Raw genomic sequence first — 19,036 nt, forward strand, 5'->3', positions numbered from 1 at the left:
CTCAACATTAGAGCCTTTCTCAATACAAAAGAACGTTAGACCAGCACCTCTAAACTATGGAGGTCATTTACAAACAGATATACGCGTATATCTGGCGCAGATTCTGTCACACACCATGGTACGGCAGAATCTGCAACTTCTTCCAGGCCTGTCTCATTTATCATTTTCTACGCCTGGTTAAGAAGTAAAAAATGGTCGAAATGTAAGATAGCAAGAAAGTCGTCTTACATTTAGAATCGGCAGTGTTTACGTCAAAGTTATGTAGAGGCCAGCGTCTATACATAACTTCAGCAATCCACTGCCAGCGCAGGGGCTTATTAAGACTGACGTCTAATAATGCACTGATATCTCCAATTACGAATGGTAAATTTTAACTGGTTTTTAGAAGAAGAAAAATGTTCAATTGTTCAGCATTTGGAGCAGAACATATGCTATTGGAATGCTGGCAATGAGCCTATGAACTGTAGAAACTTGTTTAAAATAAATAAATCACTATAGTTTCCTTAGTACAGCTAGATTAGTGGAATGTGTCTGCAACTGCTTTTTCTTAGACCTGCCCCAACACATTCTTCCAGCTCATAAACTGTACACAAAATGGCGTTCTATGTCGTTCTCAGCAAAGGAACTACCTGAATCCTGCCCGATTGGCTCAGTCAGATACTGAGCCCATCAGGGCAGGGCCGGCTCTATCATAAGGCAGCCCAAGCATCTGCTTCAGGGCGCAGAGAAGGGGGGGCGGAAAACAATTAACTTGCTAACTTACCCTGCCGAGCAGCCCGGCCGCCCCCCTGCCCTCACTGTCTCAGTCACAGAGCGAGCGGCATGCAGCTGACAGGCTGAGGCAGCAGCCGCAGCAACACAAAAACACACACACACACACGCTCTCTGAGCTACGAGACCCTGGTGTATTTAAATCTCATTTAGAATGTCTTTCAGATAAGTTTCTCCTGGGATTCGAATTCACAACCTTTCACATCAGAGGCAATGCACTTACCCACACAGCTATGAGAGCTGTATAGCCAGTTACTTAAAAAAAAATATATAAGACTTCTACTGTAGGTAACTTTGATACCTAGTTTACATCCATACACATGACAGCTGCCCCAACACACCCAGCACTGCTACATCCATACACAGTGTACTGGGGCAGCTGTCATGTGTATGGATGTACACTAGGTATCAAAGTTATCTATAACATAAACTTTTCTGAAAGACAGGCTAAATAAGAACACGAGCACCAAATCTTCAACACTAGAGTCTGGTATTTTTTAAATACCGGACTGTTACTTTACTGCCACGATGGGGGGGGGGGGGGGGGGGCTATTGACGCCATGATACTGGCACATGGAGGGGGGAGGAGAGAGGCACTTGATACTGGCACATTAGGGGGCAGGGGGAGAGGATGGCACTATGATATTAGCACATGAATGGGGGCAAGAAATGGACATGAATCATAAGGGGCAGAAATGTGAAATGATGGGGGGGGGGGGGCAAGAAATGGACATGAATCATGAGGGGCAGAAATGTGAAATGATGGGGGGGGCAAGAAATGGACATGAATCACGAGGGGCAGAAATGTGAAATGATGGGGGGGGGGCAAGAAATGGACATGAATCATGAGGGGCAGAAATGTGAAATGATGGGGGGGGGGGGGGGGCAAGAAATGGACATGAATCATGAGGGGCAGAAATGTGAAATGATGGGTGGGGGGGCAAGAAATGGACATGAATCATGAGGGGCAGAAATGTGAAATGATGGGGGGGGGGGCAAGAAATGGACATGAATCATGAGGGGCAGAAATGTGAAATGATGAGGGGGGGGGGGGGCAAGAAATGGACTAGATTCGCTTGTGTTGACAAAAATCCTTGCACCGGCCCTGCATCAGGGCAAGTCCTCCACCCCCACTTCCTCTAATGTCATGTGATCCTCCATCTTCTTCCTTCATTATTAAATTCATAACCAGAGATCAAACACCATCATATACAATACAGCATCTGGCAACTCTATCTACCTGGTGACCCTGTGGGACATTTTCATGTGGAAAGTGCTTGAAATATAGAGGACTAGGACATCTCTCTGGTCTTTCTTCCTTACTGGATTCATCTGTAGAAGGCACACCTATAGTGATGGAACATAATGGCCTAAAATTATTATAGAGTTATTACCTGAGATTGGTGAAAACTGCATGGATTTAAACAAATAAAACTCAGCCAAATTTTGTGACATTTGTCTACTCAACCAAAGCAGCAAAACAGCCGTGAAAAGTGAGTGTAAACCAACTTTTAGCCTAATTTATCAAATAGCAAAGTTTAAGACTCCCAAATCGACTTACCATTCTGTCCTAATTGAGGCTGTCTATCCATATGAGGACATGAAACTTGTCCTGGTGATTGTGAGGGCACCCTCATAATTCACCATCTTACATTAAAAGTGTATTTACATTTAAATGTTATTGTTGCCTAGTTTGCATCCTCCAATGTTTGTGCACCTATTTAACTTATTGTGTTTTAAAGAGCTAACATGCCTCTGAATTTGGTGGTAACACCAAACTCTGTGAGTATTGCTGGGCACCAGTTGCCCAGTTGCCAGCTTGGAGGGGTAGGATGTGGCATGTGTCAGTGAAAATATGGCAAGCATTCTGGGACTATGTGTTGCATCAGTACACTGAAAGGTGGCAGGAGAGTTGATAAAAAGAGAGAGCTGGTATCAGAAGAAGGTATTGTGGAGTAACCACATGTAGTTCCAGAGGGGCCTGCCAAGGAAGTGCTTAGCAATTTGATCCAAATGTAGACACAATGAGAAAAACTGTTGAGCTGCAGACTGAGGGAGCCTGAGTGGTGGTGCTCAGCAGGGCCCAAGCATAGCTGAAACAAGAGACTAAGAAACTATGGGAGCCATTGCTGGTTCAGAGTGGGCTACGGATATACCAGCCCAGAGTTGGTGTGACCAACGGATACTGACAGACTGTCTGCCGTGAGGCCTACTAAGGGGCATAGCCATTCAAGTCTAGGAGAATGAGTGGACTGGTGGGCAAGCAGTACTGTACCAGATGCCCCCATACAATGCCGTCACCTTACTGCCAAGACTGCTCCCTCTTTCTAGCATTGCAAGTGAAGCTCTGCTTTCTTATAATGCCCCCATATAGTGCGGTCACCTTAATCTTGAGTGTGCAGAACATTTTGCAACATGTTCACACAGTATTGTGCACCATGGGTGGTCAGGATTGGTGACAGTGGCTGTAATGCTGGCAGTCTGGGGTTGCCATCTTTTTCCTGCCCTCGGTGGGCATGGCTGACAAAATACTTAACTCTCCTGCAGAGCTGTATCACCAGCCGTTAGTGCCCACCGCTGATGTGTGTCCACTTCAGTCCCATGCTATCTTCCTTCTGCTAATTCATGCTTTTTTGGGGCACGGACATGTGCTCTCTATGCCTCTTAAAGCTACTGCACACACACTCAAATCTGTCCCCAGTCAATACCTGAGCAATAGGTCTTAGTTTCTCTAGTCCTGCAAAGGTGTGCTATTATTCAATTTTGATTTCTTGTGCTCAACCTCTGCCTGTTTACCGGATCGGACCCTGTGCTGCCTGACCTGATTACTGCCTGACTTCCATGCCCTGACTTCAGTCTGTCCACTTACTGTGCTTCAGGCTGTCCCTTGGGTGCCACGCACCAATGTCTCTTGACCTGTCTGGGTCAGCTGTCACTGAAAAGAGTCTACTTCAAGAGGTAGCAGCCTGGTGGTTCCCCTGTAGCAGAATCCAGATCCCTGTAAGTGGTTAAAGGGAAGAGAGCAGGGGGCAACTTAAAAGTAGGCCCAAGTTATATCTATTTAGAGACACAGTGGGTCAACACCAGCTTTGTGACAGCAACAAAAATTCACGAAGGCACAAGTGATGAATAGGCAGGACAGGCAGTGGCAGGCAGCAGCTTCCCAGAGATCTACAGTGGCACAGTCACTTTGATGCAATCTAAATGGAGGAATCTCAGGTGTACTGTAAGTTTCCCAACCCAGACGAGTCAAATTTATCGTGCCATTGTTAAAATACAAAAACAAAAAAAAAATATTGTTCAACCACAAAGCTCATGCACCTTTTAATAAATTAGATGCGATTGTCATTGTTGCAAAATATTTTAAATACTCTTATATATGTTCATCAAGGTAAGCGCTTTATTTGGATGCTTTGCCTTGTGTACACAGTGCAGTTATTTCAGTCAACGGCAAAGCACCATCCAACAGAAAAGTAGAAGGACTTATCACCTCAGATTTGGCCAAGTTTTGCCACACATCCTTATGTAACAGAAATGTAAATCTATTTTTTAAAGACACTTAAGCAACATAATGGGCATGTTATAAATTTTTGAATTTTTTAAAGATGATTTTGTATCTGAATGTGGCTCACACACAGTGGTAATGCATTTTGGTGTCCTTTTTGTGGCTTTTTTGGGTCAAACCAGCGGCTGCCAGATGCTACTCTCCAGCAAAACATTTAAAAGTCTGCATACAACGATTTTTTGGGGTGATTGGATGTTATGAAAAGTAGCATGCTCTGAAGGTTCTTTTACAACTAACAATATAATAATATTTGCAAAGACAGGTGCACTCTTCAGTCTTACTAAACTCTCAAACTGATGTTAAAATTGAGAGATTAGCCAACATGTCCTACCAGGAGGACATGTCTGAGCCCAAGCACCGCGCCAAGGTTTCTCAAGTAGCTCGGGTCCTAACACTCACCTACCTGTGCCGTATGGGCAATACCAGGGGCCAGTGGGCGAATTACAGGAGCGTGAGGTCCGACTCACAGACAACTCACCAGTTACCTCCAGCATGTAACCATGCTTGCAATGGGAGGAGGGAGGAGTCTGCGAGTCCCACTCAATACTGGTTGATATGGCCCAGACCTCGTAAGTGCACCTAAATGTGGCCTGTAGATGGAAATCAGGCACATTTAAATTAGAGTTTATAAACCTCCAGGCATCGCTATAAACAAACAAACTGAAAAAATGGCGTGGTGTTAAACAGGCAGGAAGTGCTCAAACTCATATGCAGTTGTGCATGTGTATACAGGGGAGCAAATCCTGCACTTGTGGCCCGTTGCTAATGGCGATCCCCAGCAAAAATGCATACAGTGGAGGATGCCTGCAGCGGACCACAAGTACCACAATAAACATCCTACACAAGATAGCAATTATGTGGATGTGAGTGTTAGGACCCGAGCTACTTGAGAAACCTTGGCGCGGTGCTCGGGCTCAGACATGTCCTCCATAGTAGGACATGGTGTCTAATCTCTCAATTTTAACATCAGTTTAAGGGTTTAGTAAGACCGCAGAGTGCACCTGTCTTTGCAAATATTATTATATTGTTATATTGATTATCACATCCACATAATTGCTAGCTTGTGTAGGATGTTTATTGTGGTACTTGTGGTCCGCTGCGGGCATCCTCCACTGTATGCATTTTTGCTGGAAATCGCCATTAGCAACGGGCCACAAGTGCAGGATTTGCTCCCCTGTATACACATGCACAACTGCATATGGGTTTGAGCACTTCCTGCCTGTTTAACACCATGCTATTTTTTCAGTTTCTTTTACAACTAAACCATAATCAGCCAATTATCAGGGATGAGTGTTTGTAGAAATGCTCATTCCAGATAACTGGCCTGTGTAAAAGCTGCCAGCAATTACGCGATGAACGAGTGTAAGATGATCATCTTTCACCCAGTACCTTAAATAATTTTCTGTGCAGGAGATCGTGTTGTCTAACCAGCCATCTACTGCCCAAGAATAATGATCTTCTATGGGGACAAGCGATTTCTGTATTGATCGATTTTCCCTATACACAGGAGGTGACTGCTGAATGTAAACGCAGCCCTCATCTCCACTGATAATCAGGCAATTATCGGTACAGTAACAAACATGGAAAGTCTCGTCTTACCTGGTGACATGGGAGTAGGTTGATTCACCACAAAAATGTCCTCATACTGATCCTTGTGTCCTTCTAAATATTCCCACTCCTCCATGGAGAAATGGAAAGTAACATCCTGACACCTCATAGAAACCTGAAATATAGACAGCTATTAGTGGATATTGTTATTACAGCAAAACATCTTTCTATTTCATACCAATATTAAACTATGTTTGTGTTGTACATAATTGCCACTAATCCAGTGTCAAAGGTTCTGTCCGTATATATACACTGTGTATAGTCTTTGGGCTTTAAGGTGCTATGCTACAGATAGTAGATCTGGGCCTTTAGAATTTATTCACCTTTTGTAGTCAAATTACCTCTTTCTAAGCCTGTAGATGCCTTAAGATTAGACAGGTGGTCTAAACCTGCACCAGATTTATCATAGGGTCTCAGACTTGATGATCTACATGGTGCAGGAATAGACACTTTTACCAACTATTTGGTTGGCTTACCTTGATTTTTACACCAGAATTGTGGCAGCTGACCCACTGGGGTCATCGACACTGGTGCGAAGCACTAAGGGGTCAGGCAATACTTGTAAACAGGCAGAGGTCAGGGGAGGCAGAGTTTGTGAAATTCTGTGAAACTAATCCAAAGTCAGGGAATACAGCAAATGGACCAAATTGTACACATGCTAAGGTCAGGGCAGGCAGCAGAGATTTGGTCAACAAGCAGAAGTTGGGTACACAGGCAGACAATGAGAACAGTGTACACTTAAAGGGGTTTTATGACTCTTTGTAACCGATGACCTGTCATTTGGATAGGTCATCAGAATCTGATCGGTGGGGGTCCCACACTCGGGACCCCCCACCAATCAGCAGTTTGAGAAAGCCCCAGCGCTCCTGTGTGCGCCACAGCCTTCTTGCTGCTTACCCTAGGCCAGTGATGTCAGAACCAGTGATGGTCACATAACCCAGAGTAATTCAGCCCCACCAAGACCTAGGGCCTATGCCTAGTCATCAGTTCATCAGAGTTGAATAACCTCTTTAAAGAGTATTGCGATGCTAAGCAGAGTTCCATAAAGAGGCCAAGAAGCTGCTAGCTTTGCCAACTTCGTCTACGTCCCTTGATCCTTCTTTCTTTCATCAGGACTAAGAAGCCCCAACCTCTCTGCAGGTTCTTACCAAAACCCTTAGCAAACAGCTTTTTGATAGGGATATTCAGATTTCTGGATTTCTTATATCTCATCCAGCTTGCCCTGGAAAAGATATATACTTCCTGGAGGCTAGTACACATATGAGAGGAATATAAAGAACCCAGATCACTTGTCCTAAGCATTAAGTTTTCCTCATCAAATTGCAGTCTGTTGAATTCTCTGGACACCATAAGTATAAGAAGCTTTTGGCCTTAAAGCTTGTAAACATCTGTTTAAATTCATTTTTTTATTCAAATTTTTAAGGTTCAAAAAAGTAAATTCTGCTTTATAGTAAAATGATAATGAATATCTATATCAAAAACATAAATAAGATTGGTCTACATGGCATTAAATATCATGACATGTATTACAATGGGATTGTACAACAATCAAGTACTAATGTAGGAAAGAACATTTTCAGTTCTCAAAGACTTCGGTCCTAACCTGATATTTGATTGCCTATCACCCCAGTGTCTATGGTTAAAGCTTGTAAACATCTGAGTCTGATTTGTTTCACTTCTTTGGAATTCATTGCATTTCAAATAGCCTTTAAGTATTCTGCCATCAGTAAAAAAATATCTCGGAAAACCCTTTAAAGTGTCAGAATATAAAGGAGGATAGGATTATAGCTTTGTGGTGTTTAAAGGGAGCACAATGATTTGGTGCCTGAAGCATTAGATAATCCCACAACAGATACAGTATACTTCCTCTCTTATGATTGATTTCATATCTTTCGTGAAAAATTTCTGCTACAAAGCATATATGGATCCGCTGTGCCTACAGAAACAGATTTGTCTTAGGGCTAATCCTAAGAGTGTCATCCTGGCAGACCCCTGGTCTTCCACCTTTAAACCCTGCACAGGAACCTGGATTCTGCTGCAGGGGAACCACCCAAAGTAGCCTGCTGATTCATGGGGGGGTCAAGAAACACTGAGGGGTCAGGCAAAGCAGTAGTCAGGTACAGGACAATTTTCGAGCAGGCGGTGTATCTGCAATCCAGCAAACAGTCAGAGGTCAGGGCAGGTAGCACAGGGTCAATAAGAGAACAGACTAAAAACAGGGCAGTCAAACAATATAACAGCACACCTTTGCAGGACACGTAGTGAACTAGAAACTATTGCTCAGGCACCACAGGGGAAGGTGGTCTAAATACCCTGAGGTGACCAGCCACTTATGTTGACCATTCTATACCAAGCTATAAAATTACTTCATACTGTTAAATCTAAGAACCCCTGATAACTAACCTGAAATGAAAGGTCAACCACAATACAGTTAAAAAGGGGTTTAATAAAAAAAAAGGATCATTATGAAAATCTGATTTCATATGGACAGTTTTGATTGAACACTCCAGCCTTGCCAGTGAACATCCCTCCAGATCCTTTGCTCTAGGGGGACTCCAATACCTTATACCATTTTTGTAATCTGGCAATTTGCCCTTGGATTGCTGTTAACAGTTAAATTACTCTGCTATTTTATTATATTGATGTTCCCAAAGAATTTAGTACACTTGCATAAGTAAGATTCAGATTTTGGGTGGAGATAGATTCAAATATTGAAGTGGTCTTTAACACAACTGTACACTGATTCTCACTGCTGACCAAACAACTTGGTAGAGATCTGACACGAGAAATTACAGTTATGCTAAAATGCCATGCTTAGACTCCCTGATAAACCTAACTATTCTTTATAAGGTGAAGCAGATATGGCCTGGACCACCATTCTTACACCTTGTTAGTAGGACAATGCTGACCTACCCAAATGTTGCAGAGCATTATCTATCCATGCATCCACCACTCTCAAATCCTTTGTAAAGTTATTTCACTATATCTCAGTGTCCTCAACCTACTGATGAACAGAAGCATCAAAAGTGTAATTTTCACGCTGTATACAGATCTCCTTACCCACAGGAAGTGTGGTGTAGTGCCCTCAAGATACATGGCATCAGGATAAAATATTTCCAACATACAATGGTCTTTTTTGTCCCACTGTAAGTTGAAACTAGACTCAACCTACAATGAGTCAGACTCGGATCAAACCTATCAAGGCAACTTCTCTGGTAAACTAGGTCAGGATAGGTCATAAGTATCTGATCGGTGGTGGTCCGACACCCAGGACCCCTGCAAAACAGCTGTGAGCGCTGCAGCCTTGTCTCTGCTTTTCCTAGGCCAGTGACGTCAGTTCGTCATTCACGTGGCCTAGAATGGTGCCGAGCTACGATACCAAGCACAGCCACTATACTATGTACGGCACTATGCTTGGTGAGCATCCCTGCCTTCTCAAAACAGGCGATTGGCGGGGGACCCGGGTGTCAAATCCCCACCGATCAGATACTGATGACCTATCCAGAGGATAGGTTGTCAGTTAAAGTAAATCTCAGAAAACCATTTTAATGGGGCTCTATAAAAAGATAATGAGTCAATGGGATGTTTTAGGCATCTCTTCACATTTACAGTGTGTTGACATGCAGGGTTGGACTGGCCCATTAGAGTACCAGAGCATCCTCCGGTGAGCCCAGTCTATGAAGCCATGATGGACCCCAAAGGCCTAAGAGAAAAAATGCATTTGGAGATGCCTTTGGAGCCAATCACTAGCCACTAGTGCCTTTGTCTTAGGTTTTGAATCAATTATACTTTATTGATGATATAGGGGTTGGGCCATTAGAGTAATTTTCTCAGGTGGGCCCAAGGAACTCCAGTCCGACGCTGGCTTGACATGAACCAAGAATCAGAGACTAGTGGGGATCCTTTAAATGTCAGAACAGGAGGAGGAGGGGGATCAGTGGGGGTGAGTATGGCTTCTTACCCCCACTGATCCCACTCAAAGGCCTTTCCCAATAATTGCCCTCTGCCCCCAGGCAATTTAACTAACTGCCTTTACACACAAGACTATAGTCATCAGCCTGCCACCTCCCATCATTCCCAGCAGCGCTCACCTCTCCAGTCAGAAGTTCATTGATCTTGTTGGTGAGTTGCAGGATCTCCCGATAGTTGTTTCTCCCATCTATCAGTAAATGAGGTGGAGGCAACAAGATAGGATGCTGGTTCTTTCTCCATCCTTCCTTAGTCATCTTATTCATTACTACATAATCCTGTGCATGGAGAGAGACACTAATATCACTGTATTTATTCCCTTCACCTCTCCAGTCATGTCCTTGCTATATTATGAGATACAAGACTTCAAAGGTGACATGATTTCCAGAACCCCTTACCTCTCCAGTCAGCAGGTAGATGATCTCTAGGGTGAAGTTTAATATTCTCTCAGCCACCTTTTTTCTGTTCTTGTCCATCATTAGCAGATCAGTCAGGAGAATGCCTATTTTTTGTTATACAACCAGAGAGGGAAAGGAGGGTGAGTCATATAACACTTGGAAGAATATCTTATATGAAGTATAGTATCCAACTAGCTGGAAGTTATATAGGAAAACTCATGTTTTTGTTTCTGGCATTGGTCTTATGTGAGGGCTTGTTTTTAGCAGGAAGAGTTGATGTTTTCATTGGTATGATTTTCATGTACATAAGATGTTGTGGCTAGAGATGAGCGAATTTCTCAATAATTCGATTCGGCCGGCTCGCCGAATTTTCCGAAAAGATTTGATTCAATACGAATTTATTAGTGGCGAATCACGTTAAAAAATAGCTATTTCCTGGCTACAGAGAGCCTGTATAGTGGTGTAGAACACTGTGCCTTGCAGTAACATGCATAGGGAGTCTGCTGTGGTAGTGAAACAATACTGTGGGTCAGTATGACATGCAGATGACAGGCGTCGCTCTTAGAATCACTGCACACTTCACTTATTTGGGCAGTTACAGGGCCAAAATTGACCAAATAACTCAAGTGTGAACTCAGCCTTACAGGTCAATGTTAGCATCAAGAAGAATCGCACTCCTTTAACACCGTCGTCAGCTGATTCCACACAGATGTCTACAAAACCTTTTCTATGAAACTCTTATACAAGTAGAGCCCCCCGATAGAATAGAGAGGGTGTCAGCAATAAGTTTGTGTTGACGTCACAGATTATTTTTCCTCTCATTCGTCAGAACAATAACCCCCAAAAAACTGATTCTGTCTGTTGAGCATCTGCCTTCACTCGGTCAGCATTTGGTCAGTAATCCATCAGTATTGCTAAAGCAAAAAAAAAACAAAAAACAGGAGTGGATCCAAAACAGAGAGGACACGTGAATGGAATGTTTTGTACCCACTCCTGCTTTTGGCTACCAAATCATAAGCCAATTCTGATGCAAAATAGGGACCATGTCATACAGGCGTTACAGGTGCTACATAGACAGGATCAGTTGTGCGGCTCATTTTTACTTCCTTCTGACAGATCAGAAGAAGGGTCAAATAAATTATGTCAACCAGGCAAAAAATGCAAAATAGTGGCCCAGTCATGGAGTGGGGAGGGTGGGAACAGCATGAGAAGTACACAGAGTGGCCCAATGACATAGTGGTGAGGTTGCAGCAGCATGAGGAGACCACAGAGTGGTGATGAGGCAGCAGCATGAGGAGATCACAGAGTGGCAAGGTGACATAGTGTGGAGGTGGCAGCAGCATGAGGAGGTCACAGAGTGGAACATGACAGAGTGTGGAGGTGGCTGCAGCATGAGGAGACCACAGAGTGGCCCAGAAACAGAGTTGTGAGTTGGCAGCAGCATGAGGAGACCACAGAGTGGTAAGGTGACATAGTGTGGAGGTGGCAGCAGCATGAGGAGGCCACAGACTGGCAAGGTGACATAGTGTGGAGGTGGCCCCAGTAGTATGAGGATACCACAGAGTGGTGATTTGGCAGCAGCATAAGACCTCAGAGTGGTGAAGTGGCAGCAGCACGAGGAGACTACAGAGTGGCACATCGACAGAGTGTGGAGGTGGCAGCAGCAGCCTGAGGAGACCTGAGTTGTGAGTTGGCAGCAGCATTAGGAGACCACAGAATGGCAAGGTGACATAGTGTGGAGGTGGCAGCAGCATCACACTATGTGTCACAATGACATAGTGTGAACGTGGCAGCAGCACGAGGAGACCACAGAGTGGTGAAGTGGCAGCAGCATGAGGAGACCACAGAGTGGCCCAGTGACATAGTGTTGAGGTAGAAGCAGCATAAGGAGACCACAGAGTGGTAAGTTGGCAGCAGCATGAGGAGACCACAGAGTGGTGAAGTGGCAGCAGCATGAGGAGACCACAGAGTGAAGTGGCAGCAGAATGAGGAGACCACAGAGTGGCACAATGACAGAGTGTGGAGGTAGCAGCAGCAGCAGCAGCAGCATGAGGAGACCATAGAGTGGCCCAGTGACATAGTGTGGAGGTAGCAGCAGCATGAGGATACCACAGAGTGGTGATTTGGCAGCAGCATGAGGAGACCACAGAGTGGTGAAGTGGCAGCAGCATGAGGAGACCACAGAGTTGTGTAGGTGGCAGCAGCATGAGGAGGCCACAGACTTGCAAGGCGACAATGTGGAGGTGGCAGCAGCATGAGGAGACCACAGACTGTCAAGGTGACATAGTGTGGAGGTGGAAGCAGCATGAGGAGACCACAGAGTGGTGATTTGGCAGCAGCATGAGGATACCACAGAGTGGTGAAGTGGCAGCTGCATGAGGAGACCACAGAGTCGCACAATGACAGAGTGTGGAGGTGGCAGCAGCAGCATCAGGAGACCACAGAGTGACCCGGTGACAGAGTGGGGATGTGGGTGGCAATAACAGTACCCGCTGACGATGGTGGGTGTAAGAAGGAGCACTTCGCATCAGATGTGTGGCAGCAACAGAATAGTAGCTGAGGCAGGTAGCCAGATGAAACCGGTCTCTTGTCAAGGTTTGGGTAAGGCAGCATAGATGATCTAATATGATACATCAGGCATTGGTGGGTGAAAATCCTGGCTGATCCACGCCTGATGCATCTTGACAAAGGTCAGTCTCTCCACATTTTGGGTGGACAGGAGAGTTCTCCTTGGGTTAACTATGGCCCTCGCCGCACTAAACACCGGATCTGATGCCACAATACTGGCCAGGCAGGACAGTTTTTCCAGGGAAACTCGGCCAGTTGTGGCCAAAAATCCAGTTTGGCTGCCCAGTAGTCCAGCGGATCTTCAATGTGGGGTGTCCTCCTCAACAGTCTCTTTGCAAGGAGCCTGACCGCTCGCAACACCAGCATCTACTCCACTCTCCTCATCACTACTTGCCAGCCTACTGGAGGTAGAGGCAGATGTCTCCTGCAGATCTTGGCTGGGCAGTAGCTGCTGACTGTCCTCTAGTAGCTCACCCTCGCTGTAATTTTGTAGCTCGTCCTCGCTGTAATTTTGTCACTTGACCGCACAACGGCTAACAAGCCTTTTTTTCCCACTAATACACCACAAAAAAGGCTTTAGAACATATAACTGCACCGCTGAACAGTTAAGCCCTTTTTTCCACTAATACACCACAAAAAAGGCTGTAACCACTTAAGGACTCGGCCCTATTTCACCTTCTGGACGTGGCCATTTTTTGCAAATCTGACCAGTGTCAATTTAAGTGCTGATAACTTTAAAACGCTTTGACTTATCCAGGCCATTCTGAGACAGTTTTTTTCGTCACATATTGTACTTCATGACAATGGTAAAATGAAGTAAAAAAAATCATTTTTATTTATAAAAAAAATACCAAATTTACCCAAAATTTGTAAAAAATTTCAAATTTCCAAGTTTCAATTTCTCTACTTCTATAATACATAGTAATACCTCCAAAAATAGTTATTACTTTACATTCCCCATATGTCTACTTCATGTTTGGATCATTTTGGGAATGATATTTTATTTTTAGGGGATGTTACAAGGCTTAGAAGTTTAGAAGCAAATCTTGAAATTTTTCAGAAATTTTCAAAAACCCAATTTTTAGGGACCAGTTCAGGTCTGAAGTCACTTTGCAAGGCTTACATAATAAAAACAACCCAAAAATGACCCGATTTTAGAAACTACACCCCTCAAGGTATTCAAAACTGATTTTACAAACTTTAGGTATTCCACAAGAATTAATGGAAAATAGAGATACAATTTCAAAATTTCACTTTTTTGGCAGATTTTCCATTTTAATAATTTTTTTCCAGTTACAAAGCAAGGGTTAACAGCCAAACCAAACTCAATATTTATGGCCCTGATTCTGTAGTTTACAGAAACACCCCATATGTGGTGGTAAACTACTGTACGGGCACACGGCAAGGCGCAGAAGGAAAGGAATGCCATACGGTTTTTGGAAGGCAGATTTTGCTGGAATGTTTTTTTTTTACACCATGTCCCATTTGAAGCCCCCCTGATGCACCCCTAGAGTGGAAACTCCATAAAAGTGACCCCATCTAAGAAACTACACCCCTCAAGGTATTCAAAACTGATTTTACGAACGTTGTTAACCCTTTAGGTGTTCCACAAGAATTAATGGAAAATAGAGATACAATTAAAAAATTACACTTTTTTGGCAATTTTCCATTTTAATATTTTTTTTACTTTTACAAAGCAAGGGTTAACAGCCAAACCAAACTCAATATTTATGGCCCTGATTCTGTAGTTTACAGAAACACCCCATATGTGGTCGTAAACTACTGTACGGGCACACGGCAGGGCGCAGAAGGAAAGGAATGCCATACGGTTTTTGGAAGGCAGATTTTGCTGGACTGTTTTTTTTGACACCATGTCCCATTTGAAGCCCCCCTGATGCACCCCTAGAGTAGAAACTCCAAAAAAGTGGCCCCATTTTAGAAACTACGGGATAGGGTGGCAGTATTGTTGGTACATATGATTTTTGGTTGCTCTATATTACACTTTTTGTGAGGCAGGATAACAAGAAATAGCTGTTTTGGCACCGTTTTTATTTTTTGTTATTTACAACATTCATCTGACAGGTTAGATCATGTGATATTTTTATAGACCAGGTTGTCACGGATGCGGCGATACCTAATATGTATACTTTTTTTTTATTTATGTAAGTTTTACACAATGATTTAATTTTTGAAGCAAGAAAAATCATGTTTTAGTATTTCCATAGTCTGAGAGCCATAATTTTTTTCAGTTTTTGGGCGATTACCTTGGGTAGGGTATGATTTTTGCAGGATGAGATGACGGTTTTATTGGCACTATTTTGGGGTGCGTGTTACTTTTTAATCGCTTGCTATTACACTTCTTGTGATGTAAGGTGACAAAAAATTGTTTATTTAGCACAGTTTTTATTTTAATTCTTTTACGGTGTTCATCTGAGGGGCGAGGTCATGGGATATTTTTATAGAGCCAGTCGATACGGACGCGGAGATACCTAATATGTATACAGTCGTGGCCAAAAGTTTTGAGAATGACACAAATATTAGTTTTCACAAAGTTTGCTGCTAAACTGCTTTTAGATCTTTGTTTCAGTTGTTTCTGTGATGTAGTGAAATATAATTACACGCACTTCATACGTTTCAAAGGCTTTTATCGACAATTACATGACATTTATGCAAAGAGTCAGTATTTGCAGTGTTGGCCCTTCTTTTTCAGGACCTCTGCAACTCGACTGGGCATGCTCTCAATCAACTTCTGGGCCAATTCCTGACTGATAGCAACCCATTCTTTCATAATCACTTCTTGGAGTTTGTCAGAATTAGGCCTCATGCACACCACCGTTTTTTTTTGCGGTCCGCAAAAACGGGTTCCGTAGTTCCGTGATCCGTGTCCCTCCCTCCCCTGTATTACATTCATTGGTGGCCAGTGTGGCCCCCTCTCCCTCCCTCCCCTGTATTAAATTCATTGGTGGCCAGTGCAGCCCCCCCCCTCCCTCCCCTGTATTACATTCATTGGTGGCCAGTGCGGCCTCCCCTCCTTCCCCTCCTTATTAAAATCCCCCCTCCCATCATTGGTGGCAGCGGAGAGTTCCGATCAGAGTCCCAGTTTAATCGCTGGGACTCCGATCGGTAACCATTGCAACCAGGACGCTACTGCAGTCCTGGCTGCCATGGTTACTTAGCAATTTTTGAAGCATTATATTTACCTTCGCTGTCTGTGACCGACCGGGCGCTCCTCCTACTGGTAAGGTAAAGGTCTGTGCGGTGCATTGCTTATAGCACAGACCTGTCACTTACCAGTAGGAGGAGCGCCCGGCCGGTCACAGACAGCGCAGGTAAGTATAATGCTTCTAAAATTGCTAAGTAACCATGGCAGCCAGGACTGCAGTAGCGTCCTGGTTGCTATGGTTACCGATCGGAGTCCCAGCGATTAAACTGGGACTCTGATCGGAACTCTCCGCTGCCACCAATGATGGGGGGGGGATTTTAATTAGGAGGGGGGGGAGAGGGGAGGCCGCACTGGCCACCAATGAATGTAATACAGGGGAGGGAGGGGGGGCCGCACTGGCCACCAATGAATGTAATACTGGGGAGGGAGGGAAGGGGGGCCGCACTGACCACCAATGAATGTAATACAGGGGAGGGAGGGAGGGGGGCCGCACTGGCCACCAATGAATGTAATACAGGGGAGGGAGGGAGGGGGGCCGCACTGGCCACCAATGAATGTAATACAGGGGAGGGAGGGGGGGCCGCACTGGCCACCAATGAATGTAATACAGGGGAGGGAGGGGGGTCTGCCCCCTCCTGCCTGGCAGCACCTGATCTCTTACAGGGGGCTATGATACGCACAATTAACCCCTCAGGTGCGGCACCTGAGGGGTTAATTGTGCGGATCACAGCCCTCTGTAAGAGATCAGGTGCTGCCAGGCAGCAGGGGGCAGTCATGTACACAGTTCGTAGTATATTCTAACTTGAAGCGTCCCCATCACCATGGGAACGCCTCTGTGTTAGAATATATGTTTTAGATCTGAAAAAGCTTTTATGCAGACGGATCTGCGGATCCGTCTGTGTGAAAGTAGCCTACGGACACGGATCATGGACGCGGATGACAATCTTGTGTGCATCCGTGTTTTTTCACGGACCCATTGACTTGAATGGGTCCGTGAACCGTTGTCTGTCAAAAAAATAGGACAGGTCCTATTTTTTTGACGGACAGGAAACACGGATTACGGACGCGGATGAACAACGGTGACTTTTCTGAGATTTTTCAACGGACCCATTGAAAGTCAATGGGTCCGTAGAAAATCACGGAAAACGGAACAACGGACACGGATGCACACAACGGTCGTGTGCATGAGGCCTTAGTGGGTCTTTGTTTGTCCACCTGCCTCTTGAGGATTGACCACAAGTTCTCAATGGGATTAAGATCTGGGGAGTTTCCAGGCCATGGACCCAAAATGTCAACGTTTTGGTCCCCGAGCCACTTAGTTATCACTTTTGGTGCTCCATCGTGCTGGAAAATGCATTGTTCTTCACCAAACTGTTGTTGGATTGTTGGAAGAAGTTGCTGTTGGAGGGTGTTTTGGTACCATTCTTTATTCATGGCTGTGTTTTTGGGCAAAATTGTGAGTGAGCCCACTCCCTTGGATGAGAAGCAACCCCACACATGAATGGTCTCAGGATGCTTTACTGTTGGCATGACACAGGACTGATGGTAGCGCTCACCTTTTCTTCTCCGGACAAGCCTTTTTCCAGATGCCCCAAACAATCGGAAAGAGGCTTCATCGGAGAATATGACTTTTCCCCAGTCCTCAGCAGTCCATTCACCATACTTTCTGCAGAAGATCAATCTGTCCTTGATGGTTTTTTTGGAGAGAAGTGGCTTCTTTGCTGCCCTTCTTGACACCAGGCCATTTTCCAAAAGTCTTCGCCTCACTGTGCGTGCATATGCGCTCACACCTGCCCGCTGCCATTCCTGCTCAAGCTCTTCACTGGTGGCACTCCGATCCCGCAGCTGAATCCTCTTTAGGAGACGATCCTGGCGCTTGCTGGACTTTCTTTGAAGTTCTTGATGATCCTATAAGTTGTTGATTGAGGTGCAATCTTAGTAGCCACAATATCCTTGCCTGTGAAGCCATTTTTATGCAACGCAATGATGGCTGCACGCGTTTCTTTGCAGGTCACCATGGTTAACAATGGAAGAACAATGATTTCAAGCATCACCCTCCTTTTAACATGTCAAGTCTGCCATTTTAACCCAATCAGCCTGACATAATGATCTCCAGCCTTGTGCTCGTCAACATTCTCACCTGAGTTAACAAGACGATTACTGAAATGATCTCAGCAGGTCCTTTAATGACAGCAATGAAATGCAGTGGAAAGTTTTTTTTGGGGATTAAGTTAATTTTCATGGCAAAGAAGGACTTTCATCTGATCACTCTTCATAACATTCTGGAGTATATGCAAATTGTTATTATAAAAATTTAAGCAGCAATTTTTCCAATTTCCAATATTTATGTAATTCTCAAAACTTTTGGCCACGACTGTACTTTCCCCCCCCCCCCCCCTATTTCTTACAAACTTTTTTTTTTACTTTATTTGGGGAAAATTATGTTTTTGTTTATTTTTACTTGAAATTTTAAAAAATTTTTGGGGAAAACTCTTTTTTTCACTTGATTTTTTGTCCCACTTTGGGACTTGAACTTTTGGGGGTATATTCTTTTACAATGCATTCCAATACTTCTGTATTGGAATGCATTGGCTGTATGAGTAATACTGTGTGTATTACTCATACAGCTTCCGGGGCCTGTGAGATCCAGGGGGCTGGATCTCACAGACTCTTCACCGGAAGGCAGCACAGATGCCTCAGGAAGGCATCGCGCTGCCTTCCATGCCATCGGGTCCCCCCCACAGCCCCATGGGGACCCGATGGCACCACCGCCGCACCAGGTAAAAGCCGCAAACCGCAGGTCTGAATTGACCTGCGGTTTGCGGCGATCGCCGACACGGGGGGGTCACGGGACCCCCCCGCGCATTTAGCCGAGGTGCCTGCTCAATGATTTGAGCAGGCACCTTGTTCCGATCACCGCCCGCCGGGTGGCGGTGATCGGAACAACACATGAAGTACCGGTACGTCATGGGTCCTTAAGGACTCAGGAACCAT

The 19,036-nt window shown here is 44.7% G+C and overlaps 1 protein-coding gene across 5 annotated transcripts in view; it reads right to left on the reverse strand.

Annotated features, from left to right (window-relative positions):
• The window catches only part of LOC121003392 (gastrula zinc finger protein XlCGF26.1-like), a 41,918-nt gene that overhangs the window by 14,786 nt on the left and 8,096 nt on the right, over positions 1 to 19,036 (reverse strand). For 4 of the 5 annotated variants that reach the window (XM_040435216.1, XM_040435217.1, XM_040435219.1 and 1 more), the window contains exons 2-5: positions 10,312 to 10,415; positions 10,036 to 10,191; positions 5,936 to 6,059; positions 2,012 to 2,118 (exon numbers count right to left, since the gene is read on the reverse strand). In XM_040435216.1, the coding sequence (XP_040291150.1) occupies positions 2,012 to 2,118; positions 5,936 to 6,059; positions 10,036 to 10,191; positions 10,312 to 10,392 (468 nt within the window). In that variant the 5' untranslated portion in view covers positions 10,393 to 10,415. Of the gene's footprint in view, positions 1 to 2,011; positions 2,119 to 5,935; positions 6,060 to 10,035; positions 10,211 to 10,311; positions 10,416 to 19,036 lie in introns of all 5 variants that reach the window. The other variant, XM_040435218.1, reaches the window with a different exon arrangement.

The sequence above is a fragment of the Bufo bufo genome, chromosome 6 (genome assembly GCF_905171765.1).
Source record: "Bufo bufo chromosome 6, aBufBuf1.1, whole genome shotgun sequence".
Lineage (NCBI taxonomy): Eukaryota > Metazoa > Chordata > Amphibia > Anura > Bufonidae > Bufo > Bufo bufo.